A 26,191-nucleotide genomic window follows, 5' to 3' on the forward strand; every position below is an offset into this window, starting at 1 on the left:
GTCGGACTCTGACGCTGGCCAACAAGCAGCAATCTTGCAACCCAATAGACGTGTTCGCAGGCGCTTTGGTCAAGCAACATATGTGAGGCCACAAGATGTAGCCTCTGACAGCTCGGGGGATGATCATGCAGAGCACATTCCCAACGAGGCAATGTTTGAGCTTGAGATTGATGAAATGATCGAGACGATCATGGATTCAAAAAGGCTTATCCATGATCATATGAAAAGTGAAGCCGATACACCATTGTATAATGGAGCACGTATGTCTAGATTGAAAGCACTCCTGGTTCTTCTCAACATGCAGGCAAAGTTTGGATGGAGTGACACTAGCGTCACAGTGCTTTTCAGGTGATCTATTACAATTAGTTTACTTTAATAAAACTCTAAATGTATAATGATCTGATAGATTTTTACACGATTGTATCGTATTTTTATGTTGTGTAGATTTCTTAAAGAGCACATACTACCAGCTGACAATGTGATGCCAGATTCCCGAGATGAAGCAAGAAAGATTTTGCGAAACTTGGGGATGGATTACAATTCTATCCACGCTTGTCCTAATGACTGCATTCTTTTCGGAGGGGAATACATAGACATGGAGAAGTGTCCGAAATGTGATTCCGAAAGATATCGAGTAGATCTCCACGAGACAAAAATTCCACAAAAGGTTTTACGACATTTTCCTCTGCTTCCTCGCATCAAGCATTTCTTCGAATGTAAGTCCATGGCCGCCCTAGAATCATGGCATGAGGAGAATAAATCTTCGGATGGTGTGCTACGAATTCCTGCAGATTACGTAGCCTGGAAACATATAGATGGAACATGGTCGGATTTTTCCAGGAAAGCTCGAAATTTGCGCTTAGGCCTGGCTATGGATGGCGTAAATCCATTTGGTCAAAGATCAACATCTTACAGTGTATGGCCCATTGTCATCGTCAACTACAACATTCCCCCGTGGTTGACTACGAAGAAGGGGCACCTATGGCTAAGCTTGATTGTGCCAGGGCGATATAAAGTGGAGAATATGGATGTGTATCTTCATCCACTATTGGAAGAGCTACAACAATTGTGGATTGGCATAAAGGTGGTGGATATGAGCCGACACACAGGACGACGGAATTCTTTGATCAGAGGCATTCTAATGTGGGCCATGCATGACTATCCCGGGCTAACAGAATGCTCAGGTGATCGATCTATTGATACTCCTCACTCAGACACTGTAAATCTTGTTTTTTCCCATAGTTGATCTATTATCATGTGTATACATGCAGGGCTTCAAACAAGCGGATATAGAGCATGTGTCACATGTGGACCTAGACTGAATGCACGTAGGGCGCCCTCACTGAAGAAGCAAATCTACGAAGGTCATCAAGCGTATCTTCCAGAGAATCGTGTGTTACCCGACAGCTTTTTGGGAAGAGAGCCACCAAGGATGTCTGCACAAGCATGGTTAGAGCAGAAGGAGATGTGCGATGACGGATTGCCTCCAGGGATGAAGAGACTATCTCTATGGTACGAGTTACCATACTGGCCCCGACTCATGATCAATCACTTGCTCGATCCAATGCACATATTCAAGAATGTGGGTAATCTACTATGGGACCATCTGATCGGCAAGAAAGATACTTTGGGAGCCAGAGTTGACCTTAGAAATGTGGATCCTATGGAGCAATATTGGCCGCAAACAACGTCTGATGGATCGATAAAACTCCCTAAAGCACCATGGATTTTCACAGGAGCCCAAGAACGCAAAGTAAAAGAGACCATTCGATCTTTGCAGACCCCCACTGGCGTAATGCACTCGCTCCGAACGTGTTTTACTAAAGAAGGAAAGCTTACCGGTTTGAAGTCACACGATTGGCATAAAATGTGTCAGGTACGTTCATAGTGGACGTTAATATCATTGCATAAAATGTGGACTTTAATATCATTGCTGCACATACTTTACAGTTTATTTTACCGGTTGCCATTGAGGGATGTTTGTCTCTCGACATCCGTAACACAATCTACAAACTTGCAAAGCTGGTGCAATGGATTTCACAAAAGGAGATCAACGTAGACTCCATACCATTCGCCAAACTAAATGCTGCGGAGCTTGTGTGCATGTTTGAGAAACATTTTCCTACTACCATGCTAACCATTTAGGTGCATCTTCTTGTTCATATAGTTGATGAGGTGGAAATAGCTAGCACAGTTCATTCCAGATGGATGTTCTTCTTAGAACATTTCATGAAAACGCTTAAGGGATATGTGCGTCAAAAGGCACGTCCGGAGGGTAGCATGGCAGAAGGTTGGTTGGTATCAGAGTCCCTAGTGTACATTGGAGAGTGGCTAGACGGATTTGATAAAGCTTGGGACACGCTATGGCGAACCATAGATGATGAGCGCATATCTCGGATTGTCATGTGCAATCTCGGTGTTGAGAAGAAGATGACGGAAGATCTAGAGGCTAAAATCAACCGATTTTGCATGCTTCACAATCCAGTGATGCAAAAGTGGATTTCACAATATGAGGATGCAAAGCAAGAGCGACAAAGGGCACAAATCGAGTGGAGAGGGGGAAGACGACCACCGATGCACTATCCGACGGGTCTAGAGAGCCTACCAACATTCATGAGCTTAAGATGGTTGCACAACCAATTGAAAAGCGCACAACAATGCGGTGACGAAGTGACTGAGAAAGAGTGGGAGTACTCTCGGGGTTGCGCGACCAAGGTAAGTTTGCAATGTACGACTAGCTAGTGACTTTATTTCTAAACGTTTGAACGGCCACTCATAATCTTTGTTCGTTGTAGTATAAGTCATACACAGCATCATGGTGTAAAGGTTGACATTTTAGGGTGGAACGGATCGACAAAAAGCGTTTTACTCAAGATTGTGGAATCATGGCAAAATTTGAACAGTCTAGTCGACGACGTTCCTCTGATGCAGATCCTGTGGTGGCATGCTACAAGAGATTTTGAGGATCGATTACAGAGGATTTTTTGTCGACTTGTTCGACGTGCAATGGTTCAAGATAATCATGGAGGGTCGCAATGCTACTGTGCGTAGAGGAGAGTCTGGTTTTCTTGAGGTGGATTCTACTAAGAAATGGACTGACCTAAAAGACACTTTCGTACTACCCGAGCATTGTGAACAAGTAAATATGTAAATAGTTAACATACCCCTTTTACAAGTTATGTGCTTGAAAGCTCTCACGTAAGTTATGTGGCTTTGGCAGGTAATATTTCATCCTACAAAGTCTACATCAAACTGGTGGTACTCCATAGAGGTAGCCCCTCGTAGTGCAAGGACGTATGAAGGCTACCATGTGCCAATCACAACGGCATCAATGGAGGAGATCAGAGAAGATGCTCAATCAAAAGACACTGCGGTGGTGCTAGACGAGCATCAAGATGCTACTACTCTATATGGGGTGCATGCAGAGGAGCTACAAAATGAAACAGAGGATATGTGTTTAAACGGAGAGCTCTATATAGATATAGGAAGTTATGTTGAGTTATACGAGGATGAGAGAGAGATCTCTTAAAGCCACAAATATTGTATTTGAACAATTTTGCTCCGTGTTGTAAAAGCTCTGGCTCTCTAAGTACCTTTCATGGTGTATAACGCTCTTTTCTACTCGCGCTCACATCTTTTGATTGAAAATTCTGAGTTTTTGACTTGCCTCTTCTATCACTCAATTCATTGCGTCATTGTATTTATATGCATCATTACGTCATTGTATTTAATGGTCTTTGCGTCATTGTCTACTCTATTCATTCAATATTAAGTTTAAATATTCGTGTGTTTAATGGAGGTATGGATGATGAGGAGTTTCTTTCTTCTTTGTCACCGCAGCAGAGACAATGTTACGTGGAGAGTCATCGCTCTAGCGCATCATCGCACGTTCCTTCTCTATGCGCATCTCCCTCTCTTTCGGAGCATTCGGCGCGCTCCGAAGCTTCGGTGTCGACGAGACGATCTTCACACTTGTCTAGACACTGGCGCTCTAGTGGTGGTGGTGGCGGTTGTTGTGGGGATTCCGCCGCCGATGCCTCCACACCGCCTCGTGTTGGACGAGGCTCTTTACCCTCCCCTTCTTTGCCCGCCCCCACACCAGCCACAACATCGACATCTACGCCAGGTTTCGCACGGCTGACTGTTCCTAGCAGCTACACACCTCTACCTACTCCGCCAAGAGCCACCCCACTCGACACTCCTCGCTTCGGGGCCCAGACGCCAGTGGAGACACCTGACGTCTGTACCCCCATTGACACGCCGCTAGAGACCCCTGCCGGGACACCGAGGTTCACGCGTCACCAGCCAAAGGGCATGCCTTACTCCGTCGACTTCAGCGGCAGCATCATCATGGATGATGACGGCAAGAAGGTGATCTCGCACATGCGTGGTCTTTGCTCTCAGCTGTTTAGACACTACATACTAAACAAATGGAGTGAAGTACCAAGTGATTTAAAAGCCAGAGTCATCAGCATACTTCATGATGAGTTTCCCGTTCCAACACGGGATCAGCGCTTCAATGAAGACCTGATGAAGATTCGAATGCGCGAATACTGCAAACACAAGCGTTCCGAAGTGCAAAAAGCAATCAAGCATGGGTGGAACAGGCCAGATTGGCTGGCCAAAGAAGATTGGAAGAATGCGAAGAAAGCAGCGCGCAAGAATCCCGACAAGTGGAAGCAACAAAAGGATGTAGCCAGAGCGCGAGTAGAGGCAGGGAGCTCGCACCACTTGGGGAGCGGTGGATGGGCATCATTTGAGGCCGATTTTGTAATTTTTTTCGCATTGCTCTTTATGTTCGATAGTTTAGGGTTTATGAGTTTTTTAATTCTAACATAATGAAATCTTTGTATGTTTTGACAGTGGTCGATGACAGGACGTGATCCCACACCGTACGAGCGCGAGTACGCAGGCAGGAAGGGCTTAAACGCCCTGATGGACATTCTTAGTTCTCGCGGCGGCATGGTTAGTATTAGGGTTTACTCTTTTCTATTTTTTGTGTTGTTTTATAAATGTCGTTATATGTTTATACTTACTGAAAGCTGTCTTATTGTCTTTTTTTGCAGAATCCGACAAATACGCCGCTTGGACGCGATGAGACGTCTGACTAGACAACGTCAATTTAGCCGTAGCTAGATAGCATTAGTTTAGGGTTTCTCATAGCTTATGTATCATGAGATGGATTTTATACGTCTTTTTGAACCATGTATATTATTACATTTGTCACGGTAGTTCATTTTGCCAATCAATTCTTTATGCCTATGATGTTGTACAGTTGTATTATTACATTTTCCAATCAATTCATTTTGCCTATGATGTGTACAATTGTCAATTTTACGCTTGTCAATTTTGCAAACAATGCGTCTTGTGGGTGACTATTTTGGGTCTATTATCTACCCTTGCACTTTTTTTAAAAAGTGAATCAAGTACAATATGGTTGATGCGTGGCAGGGCATTCAATGCCCTGTCACCAAAAAAGATTTCTCTCGGGCGTCGCTATAACCGTCGCTATTTATGGCTCTAAAGCGTCGCTATAGACTTCTGTGTAAACGTCGCTATGAGCGTCTCTATGAGCGTCGCCATATAGCGACGCATATAGCGACGCGTATAGAGACGCATATAGCGACGGTTTTAGCGACGCCGGGGGTTATAAAAACCCAGTGTATTTCCGTCGCTAACAGCGTCACAAGAGCACACAACCTCTTGTAGTGCCAGCAACAAAACAACCAATAATCGCAATGAAATGGGTCCCAAAGAAGAACAACAAAACTATTGTCAGTGCATCGCCGCTTGAATTCTTACATTTCTTCCTACGATTAAAGTACAGTTAGAAGAGAGCAAGTCGCTTAAACCAAGCAACGATACAGATCTTCAAAGACCATTACATTGCTTAGAATAGGAAGCCTCGCCAACAATATCAATAAGCAAATTTCTTATACCCACATCTTGCACAACATTAATCTTTTCCATGCATTGACTGTGTATGCATAATAGGGCTACATTACAAGGCCTGCATAGGCACAACTTTTAATTGCCCAAGCACAACACATACTCTTTGTGATACCTTGTCGTAAAGGATGACTCCAAATAGGAAGGGGGGAGGCATTCTGAATGCGCACCTAACATTATGACTATTAGAGGGCAATGTTTTGTGAGAGGCATTGAATTTTTGCGTTTTATTCTGATAATTTTTTGATGAAATTTAGAGTATAGCCCTAGGGACATGTGTATAGTGTACATAGAATTTAGATTTCTATTTGAATGATTTTTCTTTTGTTGAGTTGTTTTAAGATTTTCTTTGTTTATTATTAAGAAAAAATAAAAAAATCCATAATCCACATGAAGAAAAGACTGACGAGAGGCCTGAGCACTACAAAGAGAAGAAGGTACAAGGAAACGATGAAACTTCTCGAAGTATGTCTCAGCAGCCACTACAACAGCCGAAGAACTTGTCACAAAGCAGTGTTAACAGGCAACCGACAAGTCATAAAAGTCAAAGTTAAGTAGCTAAGCCACAAAATGAGTGAGGTGTTAGTCCCAAAGCTTCAAGTAATATTCTTTGTGGTCTAAGCGTCTTAGCTATTCTAGGTACTGCTCAAGCTGGAAGAGTTGAGCATATTTACGTTGTGTCGCTCATGCTGGTATAAGTGAGCAAAAGAGTCGAAGTCTAAGTACTTAAGTCTGGTGAAGTGAAGGAGAAGGTCAAAAGACACTCACGTACTGAGCACAGTGAGATACGAGTGGAGAAACTTCTACATCGACAACCCATCTTGGAAAGGTGGAAGCTATTGAGACATCTTTTGATGTCACATGTGCTACATTTATTCCTCGAAACACCCATCATCTCCTTCTTTCACATTGCATGCTTTTGTTGACAAATTTCTCATATGCTTATGGAGTGTGCCATAATTGGCACTTGCATCAAGCACTCTTTCCGTGTTTCACCCAAGCACTCACCTTTCATGAACATGTACTTCACGTTCAACTGCTCAACTCCAATAAGAGCGTATGCCAAAAGCATTTTTTTCCCACCGGGTTTTTTCCCTTTGCTCATCCAGGTTTTAGACCCTAATCTAAAGACACCTATCACCATCCTCTTGTACATATTCCTTCTACATCAAAAATAGGGAAATGCTACTCAAATCAATTGACAAATGAATTGGACCACCAATTTCAGATCATAGCATACTTCTCCTCAATGACGAGTCAAAGAATGGCCTACAATGACAAAGCTACAGACAACACTAACAACATGATTGCACAGGAACAAAGAAGTCCCCAATGAAGAAGAGTAGACATAAAAGTAATCAGAGGATCTCAAAAGATGAATGGTTATGATGATAGATGTCCGCTCTAATGGATCATAGTTCTTGTTATGGTTTAACAAAGTTACAAGCAGTGCAACAGATGAAGCCACAACGACAGCAAAGACCACATCGCCATCGACAATCAGGTCATGTCGGGGATGACATGAATGCGGAAGGGGGGAGTGTTGACCGCTGGGTCAACAACACAACATAACTCAAGTTTCGTACGAAAGTCTTATCTTTTGCGACTTATGAAATGCTGCGGATTATGGATATAAACGTCATTTGTAATGAGTAGTTATTCTGGTTTCAGAAGCCAGGGTGCAATGGCACTTCTTGATTGTAAATACAAAGCCATTTGACCCTTTCAACCCCATTTTTGGTTAAGGTACCTAGGTCATTTTGTAAAGGGAGACTTTAATCATAATCAAAACTTTAGCAGCGCTGCCGTCTACTGTGTGTGAGAGAGAAAGAGAGTGAGCCTGAGCTTTATCGTCTAGCTACACCTGGCTCGCTCAACACATTGAAGATCCGATTGCACCATTACTGTAGGATCAAGGAGAGCTAGGCGACAACGCCAAGCATTCCACGCGAGACAAAGCGCGCACGCTGACGCATCTACGAGATATTTGTGGCCGTAAGTGTATCAAACGATATCTGTTTTCTGCGTGCTAGTAGTCTATAGAATAGTGGAAACATAAGCTACGCATAGGTACTCATAAATTTTAGTTTCAGGCACATTCAAAATTCTGCTCTGTCATCCTACGCGTTTTTCGGAGACGGGTTTAGAGTGAGGGTTTTGAGTGTAGAAGCGTAGGGACAGGTGTATCCTAGTGAGGGGTTGGTGTTCCTTAAGTTTCGTACGAATCTAGCATGATTAGGTGAGTTACCTTCCGTATGTGTGTATGTGGCTAGGTGGTGTAGTTGAGAGCAGTGAGGTTCTTGATTCTGGTATAGTTGCCCTTCTACAGTGTTGTTTGTGTAGGATGGTCTCAGCCTGACAAGCTGAAGAGATTTTCTCCGTGTGTCTATCGTGTTATCTGTGTCCTCGATTGAAATTATGTTGATCTAGGTAGTGTTTGCATGCACTTCATGGGTGTGTGAGTCGCTCCCGCAACATTGGCGCCGTTGCCGGGGACAGAAGGACCTAAGTAGGTTTCCTACTAACACTCGTGTGATGGTTGCTTGATTTAGTTTCGGCTAAATAAAGAGTTTTTCTTAAGTGGATCCAGAAGAGGATATTCCGCGATCAAGTGGATAGCCAAGAAGCGTGTCTCTTGCCGAGGGTCTGCGACTAGATAGGTTTAGTTAGGATCTATGGATTAGAGTAGTTGTTGATGGTCGAGTGATTTGTGAGGTGATAAAAGTGTTTACTAGTCCGTGTGTGGCAGTGAAGCGTTTTTCTACTCATAGATGCAAAACCCCATATGATTTGTAGGAGTAGCTTTAGGTAAGTGATCCGATTCTGATCTAGAGCTATTCAACACTGAATTATTTGCTAAAGTGCTTGATTGCATTTGAAATCACGGAAAAGTGTGCTTTTAAGGGTAAAAATGCATTAAACAAGCTTTTGTTGATATTTTTGTATGACTGACTGATGCTGTGCATATAAAAGAGCATTTGCAAGGGTTCCGTGAAGAAAACCTGCAATTTTGTAAACATAGACATCCTATGTGTAGGATGTCTCAAGGGGGTTCTGGAGACCAGATTTGAAAATTCTGACTGCACCAGTATGTTCGGAAGGGGGGGTTTACCCTAAGTATACATTGAAACTAGAGTTTTGAGCAACTCTTGACACCCAAAAGACCAAAGACGGAGTGTCAAAAACGCGGAAACAAGAAACTTAAGATTCTGAGCACAATTTTGCATAAAAACTAGTAGGAATGCTTGAAAAGTAGTGCTCAAGACTTGCGGATGCCTGTTGATGAATTCTGCCAAAAAATTCATCAGTAGAAATCCTACGCGTCGGATGTGTAGAGAGTGATTCTGGAAGCAAAAATCAAGTTTTGACATCATACTCATATTCTGCATGTTATGTTGGACACACACACCAAAGCTCATGTCATTTGGACATATAGACTGAGAGTTAAGGGGATGTTACTCTTTCAGAGAAATATTTTTCCAAAAGTGATTCTGAGCAATTTTGACATCCAAAATTTGTTGTGATCACATATTCTTGCTATATGCATCAAGAAGGACCTTGGGTAGAAACAGAAGTCCATTCTGAGAAAAAAATACATCCTACGTGTAGGATGTCTACAGGGTGATCTGGTGGAAATTTTGAAATTCTAAGTTGACCAGTGTGTTCAGAAGGTAGGTTTTACCCTAGTTTCACATGGAAAGGGGAACTTGACCATATCTTGACAGCATAAGACCAAAAGATAAAAATTGCCAAACATCCTACCCAAATTGTGTCCAAGGCCTAATTTTGAGACCAAACCATAGGATGACTCCATAGGCATGTTCTAAATGTTGTATGGAGTGCATGTGATAAATTTCATCTCATTTGGGTCAGTGAAAGTGAAGATTGCACAGACTTTAGCGTTTTTGGACAAACAAAAGGTAAGAATAGCTAGTTTTGGGGTCTTTTGACATCCAAATTAAAATCTAAGCATAGCATTGGGTTGCTCACATCAAGGGGAAGTTGTGTCTCAAGTTTGGGGCAATTCTAAGCACTTAGACATCCTATGCGTAGGATGTCTTCCCCATGATTTAGCACTCCAAATCAACCTCTGAGCATACCTATGGGTTGCTGAAGACTAGGGGAATCTTTGGTCCAAGTTTGGGTTCATTCTGAGCAAAAAGACATCCTATGTGTAGGATGTCTACTGCATAATTCTGAAACCAAAATTCTATTGTGACCATACCATGATGTCATATAGCCTTAGACAAGCCTCCTAGGAAAATTTGGTCCAATTTGGAGTTGATTTGACTTGGGAATTCATCAGAACAGACATCATGCTTTTGGAACAGATTCTTGATCATTTGATCCACCTATAGGTTTTTGAATCAAAAAGTGAAAATAGCTGTGAGCTTAGCACATCAAGTTTGAGCTGAAACAGAGCAAAAAGACATCCTACGCGTAGGATGTCTCCAGGGTCATAAAGTGGTCAAAATTCTATTGTAGCCATATAGGGAGGTTCTAAGTGTCTCAAGGATTCCATAACTTTTTTCAAAAGTGAATTTGGACCTTGTTTGGCCTATTTACCAAGCAAAGACAATAATTGTCAGACATCCTACTCTAGGAGTGCACTAGAAGCTTATGCAGCCCAAATCTTGACCTATTGGCATTTAAATTCAATTTTGAGCATACCATTGGGTTGCTGAGCACTAGGAGAATCTTGGGATCAAGTTTGGACAAATCTAAGCAGTTAGACATCCTACACGTAGGATGTCTCCAGCTTGATTTAGGACTCCAAACAAACTTATGAGCACACCACTGTGATCAGCACATCAAGGAGAAGCTGGGGTGAAAATTTCAAGTCATTCTGAGAAATTAAAGAAGACATCCTAAGCGTAGGATGTCTCAAGGAAATTTTTAGGTCCAAATGAAATTCTGAGCATACCATTGTGTTGCTGGACTTAAGGGGAGTCTCTGGACCAAATTTTGTTAAATTCTGAGCATATAGACATCCTACGCGTAGGATGTCTCCATGCCATTTTTAGGGTCCATTTGTAATTTTGACCATACAAGAGTGTTCACAGTGTCACATAGATCCCAAATATTTTTTCAAAATTGAATTTGGACTCATTTTGACCATTCTAAACTGCATTTCACTGTTTTGGCCATAACTTTCACACAAACGGTATCGGATTGGAAAAGTTTTTATATCAAAACGTAGCCTGAGAGCGGCTCTACAGATCTTAGAGCAAAACTTGAACTAAATGTATGCCGACGGAAACAGTTTAGTTCAATTTTGAAAAAAACATCGTTTGAGGCCTCAAAATACATCCGCAAGTTAGGGGTGTGTAAAAGCGACAATTTGCAAGAATTGTGACGAAACGGTTGCGGTTTTGGACATAGTTTCAACTTTTCCCTAACCAAAGAACTTGAACACAGTGGACTCAGTCTACTTGAACCAAGAAAAAGCTCTTAAGCCCAGAAATCATGTCTACCCTTGATTCAAACACAACTTACACAAGCATGGAGATCCCGACGATAGAGGAATATCCTCCCACAATGGATCTTCCAAACTTGCAATTGATAAAGATCCATCTTGTTGAGAGAGTTTGGATGATTGGTCATGAGAGTGAAGGACCATATAGATACATTGATGACAATGAGGTCAATTTTTATAGGCGCTCAGATCCATACCTAGAAGAGATAACGTATTACAAGCTCCTATATGTCTACACATACGGAGTCGATTGCCAATGGAGATCTATAGTTGTCGAAGAGTATGGACGATAATACAGAGTTGTAGAAAGCACAAATCCACAGAGTGTACTAGAAAGAGGTGGATATTTGGTCATTGAAGGACCACAAATGCCTCCACTAAACACGAGGATTCCTATAGGAATTCCAAGAAGAGAGCCACCAGGATTCCCTTCAAGAGCGATAACGAGAGAAGGATTGGGAGAGTCTCTGGTTAGACTTGTAGACAATCGACGAGTTAGACCATCCCAAGTCCAGAAATGGGTAAACATAAAATACTCCAGAGATAAAGATCCGAGAGATCATGTAGCGGCTTTTAGAAGAGTGATTAGAGCAGAGGAAGTTTCGGATTTTGCGACACAGTTTGCGGGATTTGGATTGACTCTAGAAGACGATGCAGCTACATGGTTCGACTCGGTGGAAAAATGGGATTTTGAGACCGTAGATGAGCTGTTTGAGGAGTTTATTGAAGAATTCTCGCCAAAAGACATTGCTTACAACACGTCTCGCAAATCCATAGACTCAAACAGAAAGAGAATGAATCAGTACACAAAGCATCATTACGGCTCAAGAGATATCTTAAGCTCTGTTGGAGAGCACAATTACCTACGCAAGCACGACTGATGATGATCTTTATCCAGGGAATGAGACATACGGGCCTTCAGAAGGAACTGCATATGATAAGGAGGATGACGCTAAACGAGTTGATCAAAGAAGCTCTTTATCTAGGTGGATAACTGTGAGGCATACAAAGAAAAGGACTTAAAGAGTCAAGGAGATGACACATCCTCTCAGCACAGTGTTTCACAGATAAGTGAGTCCATTGCCAAGCCAACGGCACCTATTGATCAAGAAAAGATTATCGACAACTTGGTCAAGAGGTTGATTCCTCTTGTAAGGTCTAATTCGGGAGAGCCAAAGTGGTGTGAAATTGAGAGAAAATGGATGAACCATACAGAGAAAGAGTGCTATTATAGCATGGAAAATGCTAGGGAGAGGTATGTACAACCTGTTCTAGAGCCACCTACTCCACCTAGATACATTACGGGGAATGCGCCAGGACCAGTAGGAGTTTTAAGGCCACAGCTTGTCTTAAGACAACAACCTCCGCTACCAGGTGCTAGAATGCAGGTAGACATGAGATACATGCCAATGATGGAAGCATCAAATAAAACAATGCCAGTACCAGCTACAATGTGGTATAGCAACCAAAGTGAGTACTACCCTTCGGAGAAACAAAATGTGAGAGAAAAACATGGAGTGGTGAGGCCGGTACAACCTCCACCTCCTGGGTTTCAATCAAGAGAAAGAAGGTATGAAATGGACAAAAGGACATTGCAATTCATTGAAAATAGCGGCTTATCTAGGTCAAAGCTTGCTTATAGCCAAGAGGAAATGCTAAAAGAATCTCCTCAACCAGAGACAGATTGTCACAAAAATCGTGACAACGACTTGGTAAAACAATGTACTCATACGGAGATCACTGAAGTAAATGCCTATTGTCTTGAGTGTGGCATCACTCACTTGATCCCCGATTGCCCGAAAAACCCAAACCAAATCAGGAAAATCACGACAAATGTATTAGGGATTGTTCAGCTACCTAATAGCTCAGAAAATTAAAATGTCGTAACAGTTCACGTGGTTACGAGAGCACAAGCTCAAAAGAAAGCTGATGACAATCCAGAGACAGAGGACACGGAAAGTGACAAGAGTCCAAAGACAGATGATGGACCAAATATAGATGCACCTAGTCAGAAAACTAAGAGAAAACGAAATAGTTGGAAAACTAGAAAGACTAGGATGAAAGCACGCAGGGAACGAGAGCAAAAATCCCTAGCTCAGAAGCTTAGCAAAGCTGAGGAGAAGATAAAACAACATGAGGACAAGGAGGCACCTTCTCTTACAGAGATGGTTAAACCTCTAGAAGAACCATCCACGGATGAGAAACCGAGAAGTGCTAGTTCAAGAGGATCTGTGTTGGCAGAGAAGGTTAATGAGACATTAGATGCGCTCTTGAAAGCCTATGATGTGAGGCTAAAAAAAAACTGAACCCAAGAACATAGGAGGATGAAATATCCCTATGTGGAACTAGAAAAGCAAAGGTTTGAAATGTGCCAGAAAATGATTCAAACAGCCCAAGCTTTACTAGAGCCACCAGTTGCAAAACCTGAGGATGTGATCCGTGTCATGCCTACATAAGTAATCCCACCACATGAGGAACTAAAAGAGCCTGATTCTAGTCCATGAGCATAGACCAAACCTCAAAGACCCAGCATTAGAACCAAGGATAGTACTAAATACCACGGACAACTCTTCCGAGGGATTTCACCAAGCTATACCTGAGGATTGTAAAGAGATAGATGGTCTTGCCAAATTGTGGAAACAAGTCAAAGAGGCCAATGAAACCGATGACCTAAGAAGACGAGTAGACAAGACTGGTGATGATCGAGGAGTGTTTCTACCACCAATAGAGGAATTTGAGACTGGATCTCAAATGAATCTAGACATGCGATTGTATTGGTGCGACAAAGGATCTATACAATCTATGGATAGTCAACCCCATTCGCTAAGAACACTACCGTCCTACATGGGAGAGTAGGAGACCAAGTCAGATGTGGTTGCAGTCCCATCACAGAGACTGTCTCCCAACAAGGCCATCGATTCAAAGGAGCTAATAGATATTCTATCTACCCCAGTCACCTTTACAATAATGTTAGACGAGTTGCTCAGAATAAGACGAAACATGTGGGTAAATGTCTAGAGAAATTTGGTGTAAAAACCCCAATGGCTCAAATCGAGGAAGGCATCAAAGAGGTTGAAATGACTCAACTAAATACTAGGCCAGTGCCATTAAACAAGGTAGGCGAGTATTACGAGGGAGAAGATGGAAACACCACCCTTCCTGTGGAATTCAATAATGTAAAAACCATGGAAATCCTTGACAGTGGAGCTAGTGTGGCCATTGCAACCAAACAGGTTTGGAGAAAATGGGGAAAACCTGCCTTGATATCCACACGAATGACCCTGCACCTTGCAGATGGACACAAGGAAAAGCCCCTAGGACTGCTAGAAAAAGTACTTGTTACTTCTTGTGGCATTGAATATGAACACACTTTTGCTGTTGTTGACTTTGGCAAGAAGAACAACCATGACATCATTCTGGGAAGACCATTCATGCGACAGTTGAAATTGGTCCAAGATTGGGGTTATGACCATATATACCTGAGACATCTGGAAACCATAACAAAGATAAACTTGAGAGACCATAGCTATAGGGATGTGACGAGAACACCAGTTAAGGAGTTTGATTCCGCCACAGTAGCTAGATAAAAACTTCCAGCTTGGTTAGGTAAGCCTAAAGAACTGTGGATGTGTGGAGTTTCACAATGTGGTAGCTTCAAACTTGAGGAATGCATCCTAGAGCGGGTTACAGAGGATATCGACTATATCCCAAAACCATTTCCTGAAGAAGAGTTGGAGCCTTTTGGATGGGAACACATCTTGGCTACTCTAGACGTGTGCGCCGTGGAGGATGCTCCCACAACAAAGTTTTGTGATGAAAATGGCTATGATGTCGTTCCTTATTTTGCAGTGAGTGTAATGCAGGAAAACGAAGAGAACCAGACATCAACAAGCTCTCGACATAAGGAGCAAACAAAGAAATGTGGAGAATCAAAAGATGAAGAAGACGACGAGTTCTATGACTCTGTAGAACACTTCGAGCTTCAAGAATATCAATGACCCGGGAATCAATGTCATCGCTACACGAATAACGTGCATCAAAAGTGGATTCCAAAGTCCTTGGTGAAAACACAACCACCACAAGCATCCTCATACATGGCTCCTAATAAGGATGCAAAGACTCGGCTAGGAGGAATACGACCACATGCTCTAATCAATGGGCTAGAAAAGTCCTCCTAGAAACTACCACCCACGAGAAAACAAACAGTAACTTTCCACTACCAGCCAAAAAATCAAGGGAAAGTACAAGAAGTCAACCTTGCTGAGGATAGTAGCGATAGTGATGAATCTTACGACATCCCCTATCCTCAACTCAGGCCGTCACTATCACCAACCCCTTCAGCAACAACCATGACAGGTCAAAAGAACAGGCCAACAAGTCAAAGCCAAAAATCTAAACAAACGTGGATACCAAAAAGCCATATCGGCCAAAAACAGATATGGATCAAGAAGACAAAGATCTTTAATGACAAATCACAAGATCCAACACCAAAACAAAAACAAGGAAAGCGTGCACGAACGGGTAAGAATATCACAAAGTCGCAAGCTTTCACAACTCAGGTTTGGGCTCCAAAGAAGTTGATTCAAGCACAAAACAACCACAGTATCAACTTTCAAAGCCTGAATCCCGTCCCCAACCAAGCGTACAAGGGCTAAAGCAAAGACCACTGTTGACTCACACAACAAAAAGGTGAATCCCAAAGAAGTCTCTTCAAACACAAACGAAGCATGGGCAAGTATGGGTTCCCAAACGAGAGCCAACAACAAAACAACCAATAATCGCAAAGAAATGGGTCCCAAAGAAGAACAACAAAACTACTGTCGTTGCATCGCCGCTTGAATTCTTACAATTCTTCCTACGATTAAAGTACAGTTAGAAGAGAGCAAGTCGCTTCAATCAAGCAACGATACATGAGCTTCAAAGACCAGAAGCCTCGCCAACAAATGCCAATAAGAAAATTGCTTATACCCACATCTTGCACAACATAAATCTTTTCCATGCATTGACTGTGTATGCATAATAGGGCTACATTACAAGGCCTGCATAGGCACAACTTTTAATTGCCCAAGCACAACACATACTCTTTGTGATACACTTTCATAAAGGATAACTTTAAATAGGAAGGGAGGAGGCATTCTGAATGCGGACCTAACATTATGACTATTGGAAGGCAATGTTTTGTGAGAGGCATTGAATTTTTGCGTTTTATTCTGATAATTTTTTGACGAAATTTAGAGTATATGCCCTCATAGTAGTGTTACAGAGGAGTATGGGGACAAAATCCATATATGAGCCCCTAGGGACATGTGTATAGTGTACATAGAATTTAGATTTCTATTTGAATGATTTTTCTTTTGTTGAGTTGTTTTAAGATTTTCTTTGTTTATTATTAGGAAAAAATAAAAAAATCCATAATCCACATGAAGAAAAGACTGACGAGAGGCATGAGCACTACAAAGAGAAGAAGGTACAAGGAAACGATGAGACTTCACGAAGTATGTCTCAGCAACCACTACAACAGCCGAAGAACTTGTCACAAAGCAGTGTCAACAGGCAACCGACAAGTCATAAAAGTCAAAGTTGAGTAGCTAAGCCACAAAATGAGTGAGGTGTTAGTCCCAAAGCTTTAAGTAATATTCTCTGTGGTCTAAGCGTCTTAGCTATTCTAGGTACTGCTCAAGCTGGAAGAGTTGAGCATATTTACGTTGTGTCGCTCATGCTGGTATAAGTGAGCAAAAGAGTCGAAGTCTAAGTACTTAAGTCTGGTGAAGTGAAGGAGAAGGTCAAAAGACACTCACGTACTGAGCACAGTGAGATAGGAGTGGAGAAACTTCTACATCGACAACCCATCTTGGAAAGGTGGAAGCTATTGAGACATCTTTTGATGTCACATGTGCTACATTTATTCCTCCAAACACCCATCATCTCCTTCTTTCACATTGCATGCTTTTGTTGACAAATTTCTCATATGCATATAGAGTGTCCCATAATTGGCACTTTCATCAGGCACTCTTTCCGTGTTTCACCCAAGCACTCACCTTTCATGAACATGTGCTTCACGTTCAACTGCTCAACTCCAATACGAGCGTATACCAAAGGCATTTTTTTCCCACCGGGTTTTTTTCCTTTGGTCATCCAGGTTTTAGACCCTAATCTAAAGACACCTATCACCATCCTCTTGTACATATTCCTTCTACATCAAAAATAAGGAAATGCTACTCAAATCAATAGACAAATGAATTGGAGCACCAATTTCAGATCATAGCATACTTCTCCTCAATGGCGAGTCGAAGAATGGCCTACAATGACAAAGCTGCAGACAACACTAACAACATGATTGCACAGGAATAAAGAAGTCCCCAATGAAGAAGAGTAGACATAAAAGTAATCAGAGGATCTCAAAAGATGAATGGTTATGATGATAGATGTCCGCTCTAATGGATCATAGTTCTTGTTATGGTTTAACAAAGTTACAAGCAGTGCAAAAGATGAAGCCACAACGACAGCAAAGACCACATCGCCATCGACAATCAGGTCATGTCGGGGATGACATGAACGCAGAAGGGGGGAGTGCTGACCGCTGGGTCAACAACACAACATAACTCAAGTTTCGTACGAAAGTCTTATCTTTTGCGACTTATGAAATGCTGCGGATTATGGATATAAACGTCATTTGTAATGAGTAGTTATTCTGGTTTCAGAAGCCGGGGTGCAATGGCACTTCTTGATTGTAAATACAAAGCCATTTGACCCTTTCAACCCCATTTTTGGTTAAGGTACCTAGGTCATTTTGTAAAGGGAGACTTTAATCATAATCAAAACTTTAGCAGCGCTGCCGTCTACTGTGTGTGAGAGAGAAAGAGAGTGAGCGTGAGCTTTATCCTCTAGCTACACCTGGCTCGCTCAACACATTGGAGATCCGATTGCACCATTACTGTAGGCTCAAGGAGAGCTAGGCGACAACGCCAAGCATTCCACGCGAGACAAAGCACACACGCCGACGCATCTACGAGCTATTTGTGGCCGTAAGTGTATCAAACGATGTTTGTTTTCTGCTTGCTAGTAGTCTATAGAATCGTGGAAACATAAGCTACGCATAGGTTTTCATAAATTTCAGTTTCAGGAACATACAAAATTCTGCTCTGTCATCCTACGCGTTTTTCGGAGACGGGTTTAGAGTGAGGGTTTTGAGTGTAGAAGCGTAGGGACAGGTGTATCCTAGTGAGGGGATGGTGTTCCTTAAGTTTCGTACGAATCTAGCATGATTAGGTGAGTTACCTTTCGTATGTGTGTATGTGGCTAGGTGGTGTAGTTGAGAGCAGTGAGGTTCTTGATTGTGGTATAGTTGGCCGTCTAGAGTGTTGTATGTGTAGGATGGTCTCAGCCTAACAAGCTAAAGAGATTTCCTATGTGTGCCTATCGTGTTATCTGTGTCCTCGATTGACATTATGTTGATCTAGGTAGTGTTTGCATGCACTTCATGGGTGTGTGAGTCGCTCCCGCAACATTGGCGCCGTTGCCGGGGACAGAAGGACGTAAGTAGGTTTCCTACTAACACTCGTTTGATGGTTGCTTGATTTAGTTTCGGCTAAATAAAGCGTTTTTCTTAAGTGGATCCGGAAGAGGATATTCCGCGATCAAGTGGATAGCCAAGAAGCGTGTGTCTTGCCGAGGGTCTGCGACTAGATAGGATTAGTTAGGATCTATGGATTAGAGTAGTTGTTGGTGGTCGAGTGATTTGTGAGGTGATAAAAGTGTTTACTAGTCCGTGTGTGGCAGTGAAGCGTTTTTCTACTCATAGATTCAAAACCCCATATGATTTGTAGGCGTAGCTTTAGGTAAGTGATCCGATTCTGATCTAGAGCTATTCAACACTGAATTATTTGCTAAAGTGCTTGGTTGCATTTGAAATCACGGAAAAGTGTGCTTTTGAGGGTAAAAATGCATTAAACAAGCTTTTGTTGATATTTTTGTATGACTGACTGATGCTGTGCATATAAAAGAGCATTTGCAAGGGTTCTGTGAAGAACACGTGCAATTCTGTAAACATAGACATCCTACGCGTAGGATGTCTCAAGGGGGTTCTAGAGACCAAATTTGAAAATTCTGATTGCACCAATGTGTTCAGAAGGGGGGGTTTACCCTAAGTATACATTGAAACTAGAGTTTTGACCAACTCTTGACACCCAAAAGACCAAAGACGGAGTGTCAAAAACGCGGAAACAAGAAACATAAGATTCCGAGCACAATTTTGCATAAAAACTAGTAGGAATGCTTGAAAAGTAGTGCTGAAGACTTGCGGATGCCTGTGGATGAATTCTGCCAAAAATTTCATCAGTAGAAATCCTACGCGTCGGATGTGTAGAGAGTGATTCTGGAAGCAAAAATCAAGTTTTGACATCATACTCATATTCTGCATGTTATGTTGGACACACACACCAAAGCTCATGTCATTTGGACATATAGACTGAGAGTTAAGGGGATGTTACTCTTTCAGAGAAATATTTTTCCAAAAGTGATTCTGAGCAATTTTGACATCCAAAATTTGTTGTGATCACATATTCTTGTTATATGCATCAAGAAGGACCTTGGGTAGAAACAGAACTCCATTCTGAGAAAAAAATACATACTACGTGTAGGATGTCTACAGGGTGATCTGGTGGAAATTTTGAAATTCTAAGTTGACCTGTGTGTTCAGAAGGTAAGTTTTACCCTATTTTCACATGGAAAGGGGAACTTGACTATATCTTGACAGGATAAGACCAAAAGACAAAAATTGCCAGACATCCTACCCAAATTGTGTCCAAGGCCTAATTTTGAGACCAAACCGTAGCATGACTCCATAGGCATGTTCTAAATGGTGTATGGAGTGCATGTGATAAATTTCATCTCATTTGGGTCAGTGAAAGTGAAGATTGCACAGACTTTAGGGCTTTTGGACAGACAAAAGGTAAGAATAGCTAGTTTTGGGGTCTTTTGACATCCAAATTAAAATCTAAGCATAGCATTGGGTTGCTGACATCAAGGGGAAGTTGTGTCTCAAGTTTGGGTCAATTCTAAGCACTTAGACATCCTACGCGTAGGATGTCTTCCCAATGATTTAGCACTCCAAATCAACCTCTGAGCATACCAGTGGGTTGCTGAAGACTAGGGGAATCTTTGGTCCAAGTTTGGGTTCATTCTGAGCAAAAAGACATCCTATGCGTAGGATGTCTACTGCATAATTCTGAAACCAAAATTCTATTGTGACCATACCATGATGTCATATAGCCTTAGATAAGCCTCCTAGGAAAATTTGGTCCAATTTGGAGTTGATTTGACTTGGGAATTCATCAGAACAGACATCATGTTTTTGGAACAGATTCTTGATCATTTGATCCACCTATAGGTTTCTGAATCAAAAAGGAAGCCTCGCCAACAAATGCCAATAAGCAAATTGCTTATACCCACATCTTGCACAACATAAATCTTTTCCATGCATTGACTGTGTATGCCTAATAGGGCTACATTACAAGGCCTGCATAGACACAACTTTTAATTGCCCAAGCACAACACATACCCTTTGTGATACCCTATCGTAAAGGATGACTCCAAATAGGAAGGGGGGAGGCAATCTGAAACGGACCTAAGATTATGACTATTAGAGGGCAATGTTTTGTGAGAGGCATTGAATTTTTGCGTTTTATTCTGATAATTTTTTGACGAAATTTAGAGTATATGCCCTCATAGTAGTGTTACAGAGGAGTATGGGGACAAAATCCATATATGAGCCCCTAGGGACATGTGTATAGTGTACATAGAATTTAGATTTCTATTTGAATGATTTTTCTTTTGTTGAGTTGTTTTAAGATTTTCTTTGTTTATTATTAAGAAAAAATAAAAAAATCCATAATCCACATGAAGAAAAGACTGACGAGAGGCCTGAGCACTACAAAGAGAAGAATGTACAAGGAAACGATGAGACTTCACGAAGTATGTCTCAGCAGCCACTACAACAGCCGAAGAACTTGTCACAAAGCAGTGTCAACAGGCAACCGACAAGTCATAAAAGTCAAAGTTGAGTAGCTAAGCCACAAAATGAGTGAGGTGTTAGTCCCAAAGCTTCAAGTAATATTCTCTGTGGTCTAAGTGTCTTAGCTATTCTAGGTACTGCTCAAGCTGGAAGAGTTGAGCGTATTTAGGTTGTGTCGCTCATGCTGGTATAGGTGAGCAAAAGAGTCGAAGTCTAAGTACTTAAGTCTGGTGAAGTGAAGGAGAAGTTCCAAAAGACACTCACGTACTGAGCACAGTGAGATACAAGTGGAGAAACTTCTACATCGAGAACCCTTCTTGGAAAGGTGGAAGCTATTGAGACATCTTTTGATGTCACATGTGCTACATTTATTCCTCGAAACACCCATCATCTCCTTTTTTCACATTGCATGCTTTTGTTGACAAATTTCTCATATGCATATAGAGTGTCCCATAATTGGCACTTGCATCAGGCACTCTTTCCGTGTTTCAACCAAGCACTCACCTTTCATGAACATGTACTTCACGTTCAAATGCTCAACTCCAATAAGAGCGTATACCAAAGGCATTTTTTTCCCACCGGGTTTTTTCCCTTTGGTCATCCAAGTTTTAGACCCTAATCTAAAGACACCTATCACCATCCTCTTGTACATATTTCTTCTACATCAAAAATAAGGAAATGCTACTCAAATCAATTGACAAATAAATTGGAGCACCAATTTCAGATCATAGCATACTTCTCCTCAATGGCGAGTCGAAGAATGGCCTACAATGACAAAGCTGCAGACAACACTAACAACATGATTGCATAGGAACAAAGAAGTCCTCAATGAAGAAGAGTAGACATAAAAGTAATCAGAGGATCTCAAAAGATGAATGATTATGATGATAGATGTCTGCTCTAATGGATCATAGTTCTTGTTTTGGTTCGACAAAGTTACAAGCAGTGCAACAGATGAAGCCAAAACGACAGCAAAGACCACATCGCCATCGACAATCAGGTCATGTCGAGGACGACATGAACGTGGAAGGGGGGAGTGTTGACCGCTGGGTCAACAACACAACATAACTCAAGTTTCGTACAAAAGTCTTATGTTTTGCGAGTTATGAAATGCTGCGGATTATGGCTATAAACGTCATTTGTAATGAGTAGTTATTCTAGTTTCAGAAGCCGAGGTGCAATGGCACTTCTTGATTGTAAATACAAAACCATTTGACCCTTTCAACCCCATTTTTGGTTAAGGTACCTAGGTCATTTTGTAAAGGGAGACTTTAATCATAATCAAAACTTTAGGAGTGCTGCCGTCTATTGTGTGTGAGAGAGAAAGAGAGTGAGCGTGAGCTTTATCCTCTAGCTACACCTGGATCGCTCAACACATTGAAGATCCGACTGCACCATTACTGTAGGCTCGTCGAGGAGAGCTACGCGACAACGCCAAGCATTCTACGCAAGACAAAGCGCACACGCCGACGCATCTACGAGCTATTTGTGGCCGTAAGTGTATCAAACGATGTCTATTTTTTGCGTGCTAGTAGTCTATAGAATCGTGGAGACATAAGCTACGCATAGGTACTCATAAATTTTAGTTTCGAGCACTTTCAAAATTCTGCTCTGTCTCCCTACGCGTTTTCCGTAGACAGGATTATAGTGAGGGTTTTGAGTGTAGACGCGTAGGGACAAGTGTATCCTAGTGAGGGGATGGTGTTCCTTAAGTTTCGTACGAATCTGGCATGATTAGGTGAGTTACCTTCCGTATGTGTGTATGTGGCTAGGTGGTGTAGTTGAGAGTAGTGAGGTTCTTGATTGTGGTATAGTTGGCCTTCCAGAGTGTTGTATGTGTAGGATAGTCTCAGCTTGACAAGCTAAAGAGATTTCCTCCGTGTGCCTATCGTGTCATCTGTGTCCTCGATTGACATTATGTTGATCTAGGTAGTGTTTGCATGCACTTCATGGGTGTGTGAGTCGCTCCCGCAACACTATTCTTAATCTAATCTCTACTTTCTCATTAGTCTTAATTCTTCTATTCCATTATGTCATGAAGTAGTTTCACCTTTCTCATTATTCTAGATTTGAGTGTGTGTGATGACTTCTTACTTATTAACACTAGAATGGTAATAGGACACTTTTATGTCCTTGGACACTTTTGTGTCCTGTTAAGTGACCATTTTTCTTGAATTATTTGAAGAGTATGAGAATGGATTTCTAGGTGCTATATATCCACAAAGTTGCCTTATGATCTGAAAAAAACTTAGATTTTTTTTTGGAGTATCGATCTCACCATTAACCTTACTCTTGCACAACATTTTTGAACCTAAACTGTGTGAAAAACGGGTCCTGTTTTTTGCTTTTTTTCAATTTTTGGTAACTATACCACTCTAAAATTCATGTTTGTGAGGTTTAGATGGCTAGAGGTTAGGCCTTCATGGTTCTCAACATGTTTTGATGCTTGTAGGGAGAGCTAAGTGTTAAAATTGAAAGTTATGACCAATTTACAAGAATTGCATAATCCTGTTTTTTTGGCCAAAATTAGCACTTTTATGATTTTTTTGGGGGCTTTCTTGATATCCAAATTCAATTTTGATTGTGTAAGTGTAATAAATAACATAAAGCTAATCTTCCTTGAGTTTTGGGGGACCTAATATGCTATATAGCATAGTATATGATGATGGTTGAGTTTTTTGATTGTTAAAGAATACGATACATTTTAGAGTAGCAAGTATAACTTTCTCAATATTGCTAGTTTCTTAGGCCAATTGTGTGTATTTTGTAGGTAGTAACCATATCTAATCATAGACTACAAACTTGGCTAGATTGAGTAGTTTCTATGGGTTTCTAGAGGTCATAATGCTAAACCCAGTTTTTTCATGTTTGTTGTATTTAGCACTTTATCATTGCCCCCAAGGTTCCAATTGTAAGAGATCCATTATCATTTTGACATATTCCATGGATCCTTTTGAATCCAAAGGCCCAAAGGGAACTAAGAAAACATGTATATAGTATCTATATTGAGCGTGACTATAGAAACTTTGATAATAGGTCCGCATAATGGCAAAAATGCAGCTTTTTTGTACCTATTTTTTTCCCCAAAAAAATTTAGGAGGTAAAATCAACCATATGTTTTGGTCACCAACCCATTGAAGTTAACTGGGCATTTTATCTCATGTCCTACAAAAATACCCACTCTTATTTATATGAAATCAACCGTAAGAAATTGTTGTTTTGGGCAAAATGCAATGGTCCATCAACTTTGGAGGCTTGTAGTGACCAAGGGATGAGAAAAATTACAAGTTTCTCATTTTTTTCATATGTAGTAGTTGTTGAACTATAAGCTCATGAAAGGATTTTTCAAAATGAGTGGATCCAATATGGTTTTGGAAATTTTTCCCAAAACCCTAAAAGGACACTTTTATGTCCTGTTAGGTTACCATTCTAGTGTTAACCACTCTTATCCTTCTATGAGCATTCGCTTTGCGATATTTAACATCACTAATTAGGTTGATTAAGTTGGTTCTTAAGCTTGTAATTTGTGTGTGTGCCCTTTTGTTTGCTTGTGTGTGGATAGGTTTTATGAAACTCTAGCACCATTCACCTTGTGTCTGTAGCTTTTGATGAAGTGCCTTGATTGGCATGTGGTGATTGGAGAGGCCAACACCAATGCAATTAGTGTGTGCTTATCATTAGTGTGCTTTGGGTTTCTAGTCTATGTTAAGTCAGACTTTGGTGGACTCAATGTGTGTAGGAGATGCTTGGTTGATGATGTAATTAGAGTTAGTGATTAATGACTAATCTCTACTACATTGGATGAGCATACTCATGAATCCTCTCATTCGATACATCCGATGCTTGTGCTTCCATGCCCTAGCCGGGTTTCTGATTCTAGGATTGATACTTTTTTTTGTTCTTGGATCAATTAGTCTATGCTACAATAGTCCCCCAACATTTGGCACTGCTACTGGGGATCGATAACCTAAGCTAGGGAATATAGAATGTTTAGAATAGAGTAATTTCCCTACTAATGTACTGGTTTTTGAGTGTGTGTAACTCAATTTTGGTTTGATTTGATGATGTTGTGCAAGAAATTGAAGCTAATTGTTGAGTTATGAATACCCCAAACCCCCAATTTTACTAATTTCATACTAACCCTTACTAATTTTGCTTCATTTCCATGCTAATTGTACTAATTCCATGCTACTTTTTACTAATTTTTGACTAACTTTGCTAACCTAACCACTAAAATTTTAAGTGTAATGTATGTTCAATCTCCTTGCAAGAGGTGGAATCATCACTAGAATCATGTTAATTGTGCTAATTTATGCTTAATTTGATGATTTGATTGTTTGATTTTTGGCATACAATGGTCAATTTTGGAGCTGATTTGATGGAGCACATAGATGCATCTTCGCATAGAGCAAAGGAATAGATTGGAGTGTGATTACGATGTAAGTGCACTCACTTGCTCATGTCAATTCTTGATTGATTAATGTGGTTCAAAGTGTGCTAATATTTGCTAAATTAGGTATGTAAATCAATTGACCTACACTAATTTGATTCACTTGGAATGAAATTTATGGTCAAATTTTGACTAATAAGCTTTGTGTGTGTCAAGATAATGCTTAATTCTCATCAAGAATTCATGTGTGTGCATAAAAATCATTGTGCGTGTAATGCACCAAAGAAGGAAAAAACTGCCAAAACATTCAAGTGTGTTTGCACATACTCTTGAGAGTGTGCGTGCTTAGAAATTGATGGTATTG

The 26,191-nt window shown here is 41.1% G+C and overlaps 1 protein-coding gene across 1 annotated transcript; it reads left to right on the forward strand.

The window, feature by feature from the left end:
- The first annotated feature begins 3,780 nt into the window (after positions 1-3,780).
- LOC147448711 (uncharacterized) lies at positions 3,781-5,111 on the forward strand. Its single transcript, XM_086522435.1, has 3 exons — positions 3,781-4,770; positions 4,864-4,965; positions 5,067-5,111. The coding sequence occupies exons 1-3, from the start codon at positions 3,802-3,804 to the stop codon at positions 5,109-5,111; spliced, it is 1,116 nt and encodes a 371-aa protein (XP_086378561.1). The 5' UTR covers positions 3,781-3,801.
- Positions 5,112-26,191: the final 21,080 nt, after the last annotated feature.

This window comes from Adiantum capillus-veneris, chromosome 10, assembly GCF_014529385.1.
Source record: "Adiantum capillus-veneris isolate H3 chromosome 10, ASM1452938v2, whole genome shotgun sequence".
Taxonomy (NCBI): domain Eukaryota; kingdom Viridiplantae; phylum Streptophyta; class Polypodiopsida; order Polypodiales; family Pteridaceae; genus Adiantum; species Adiantum capillus-veneris.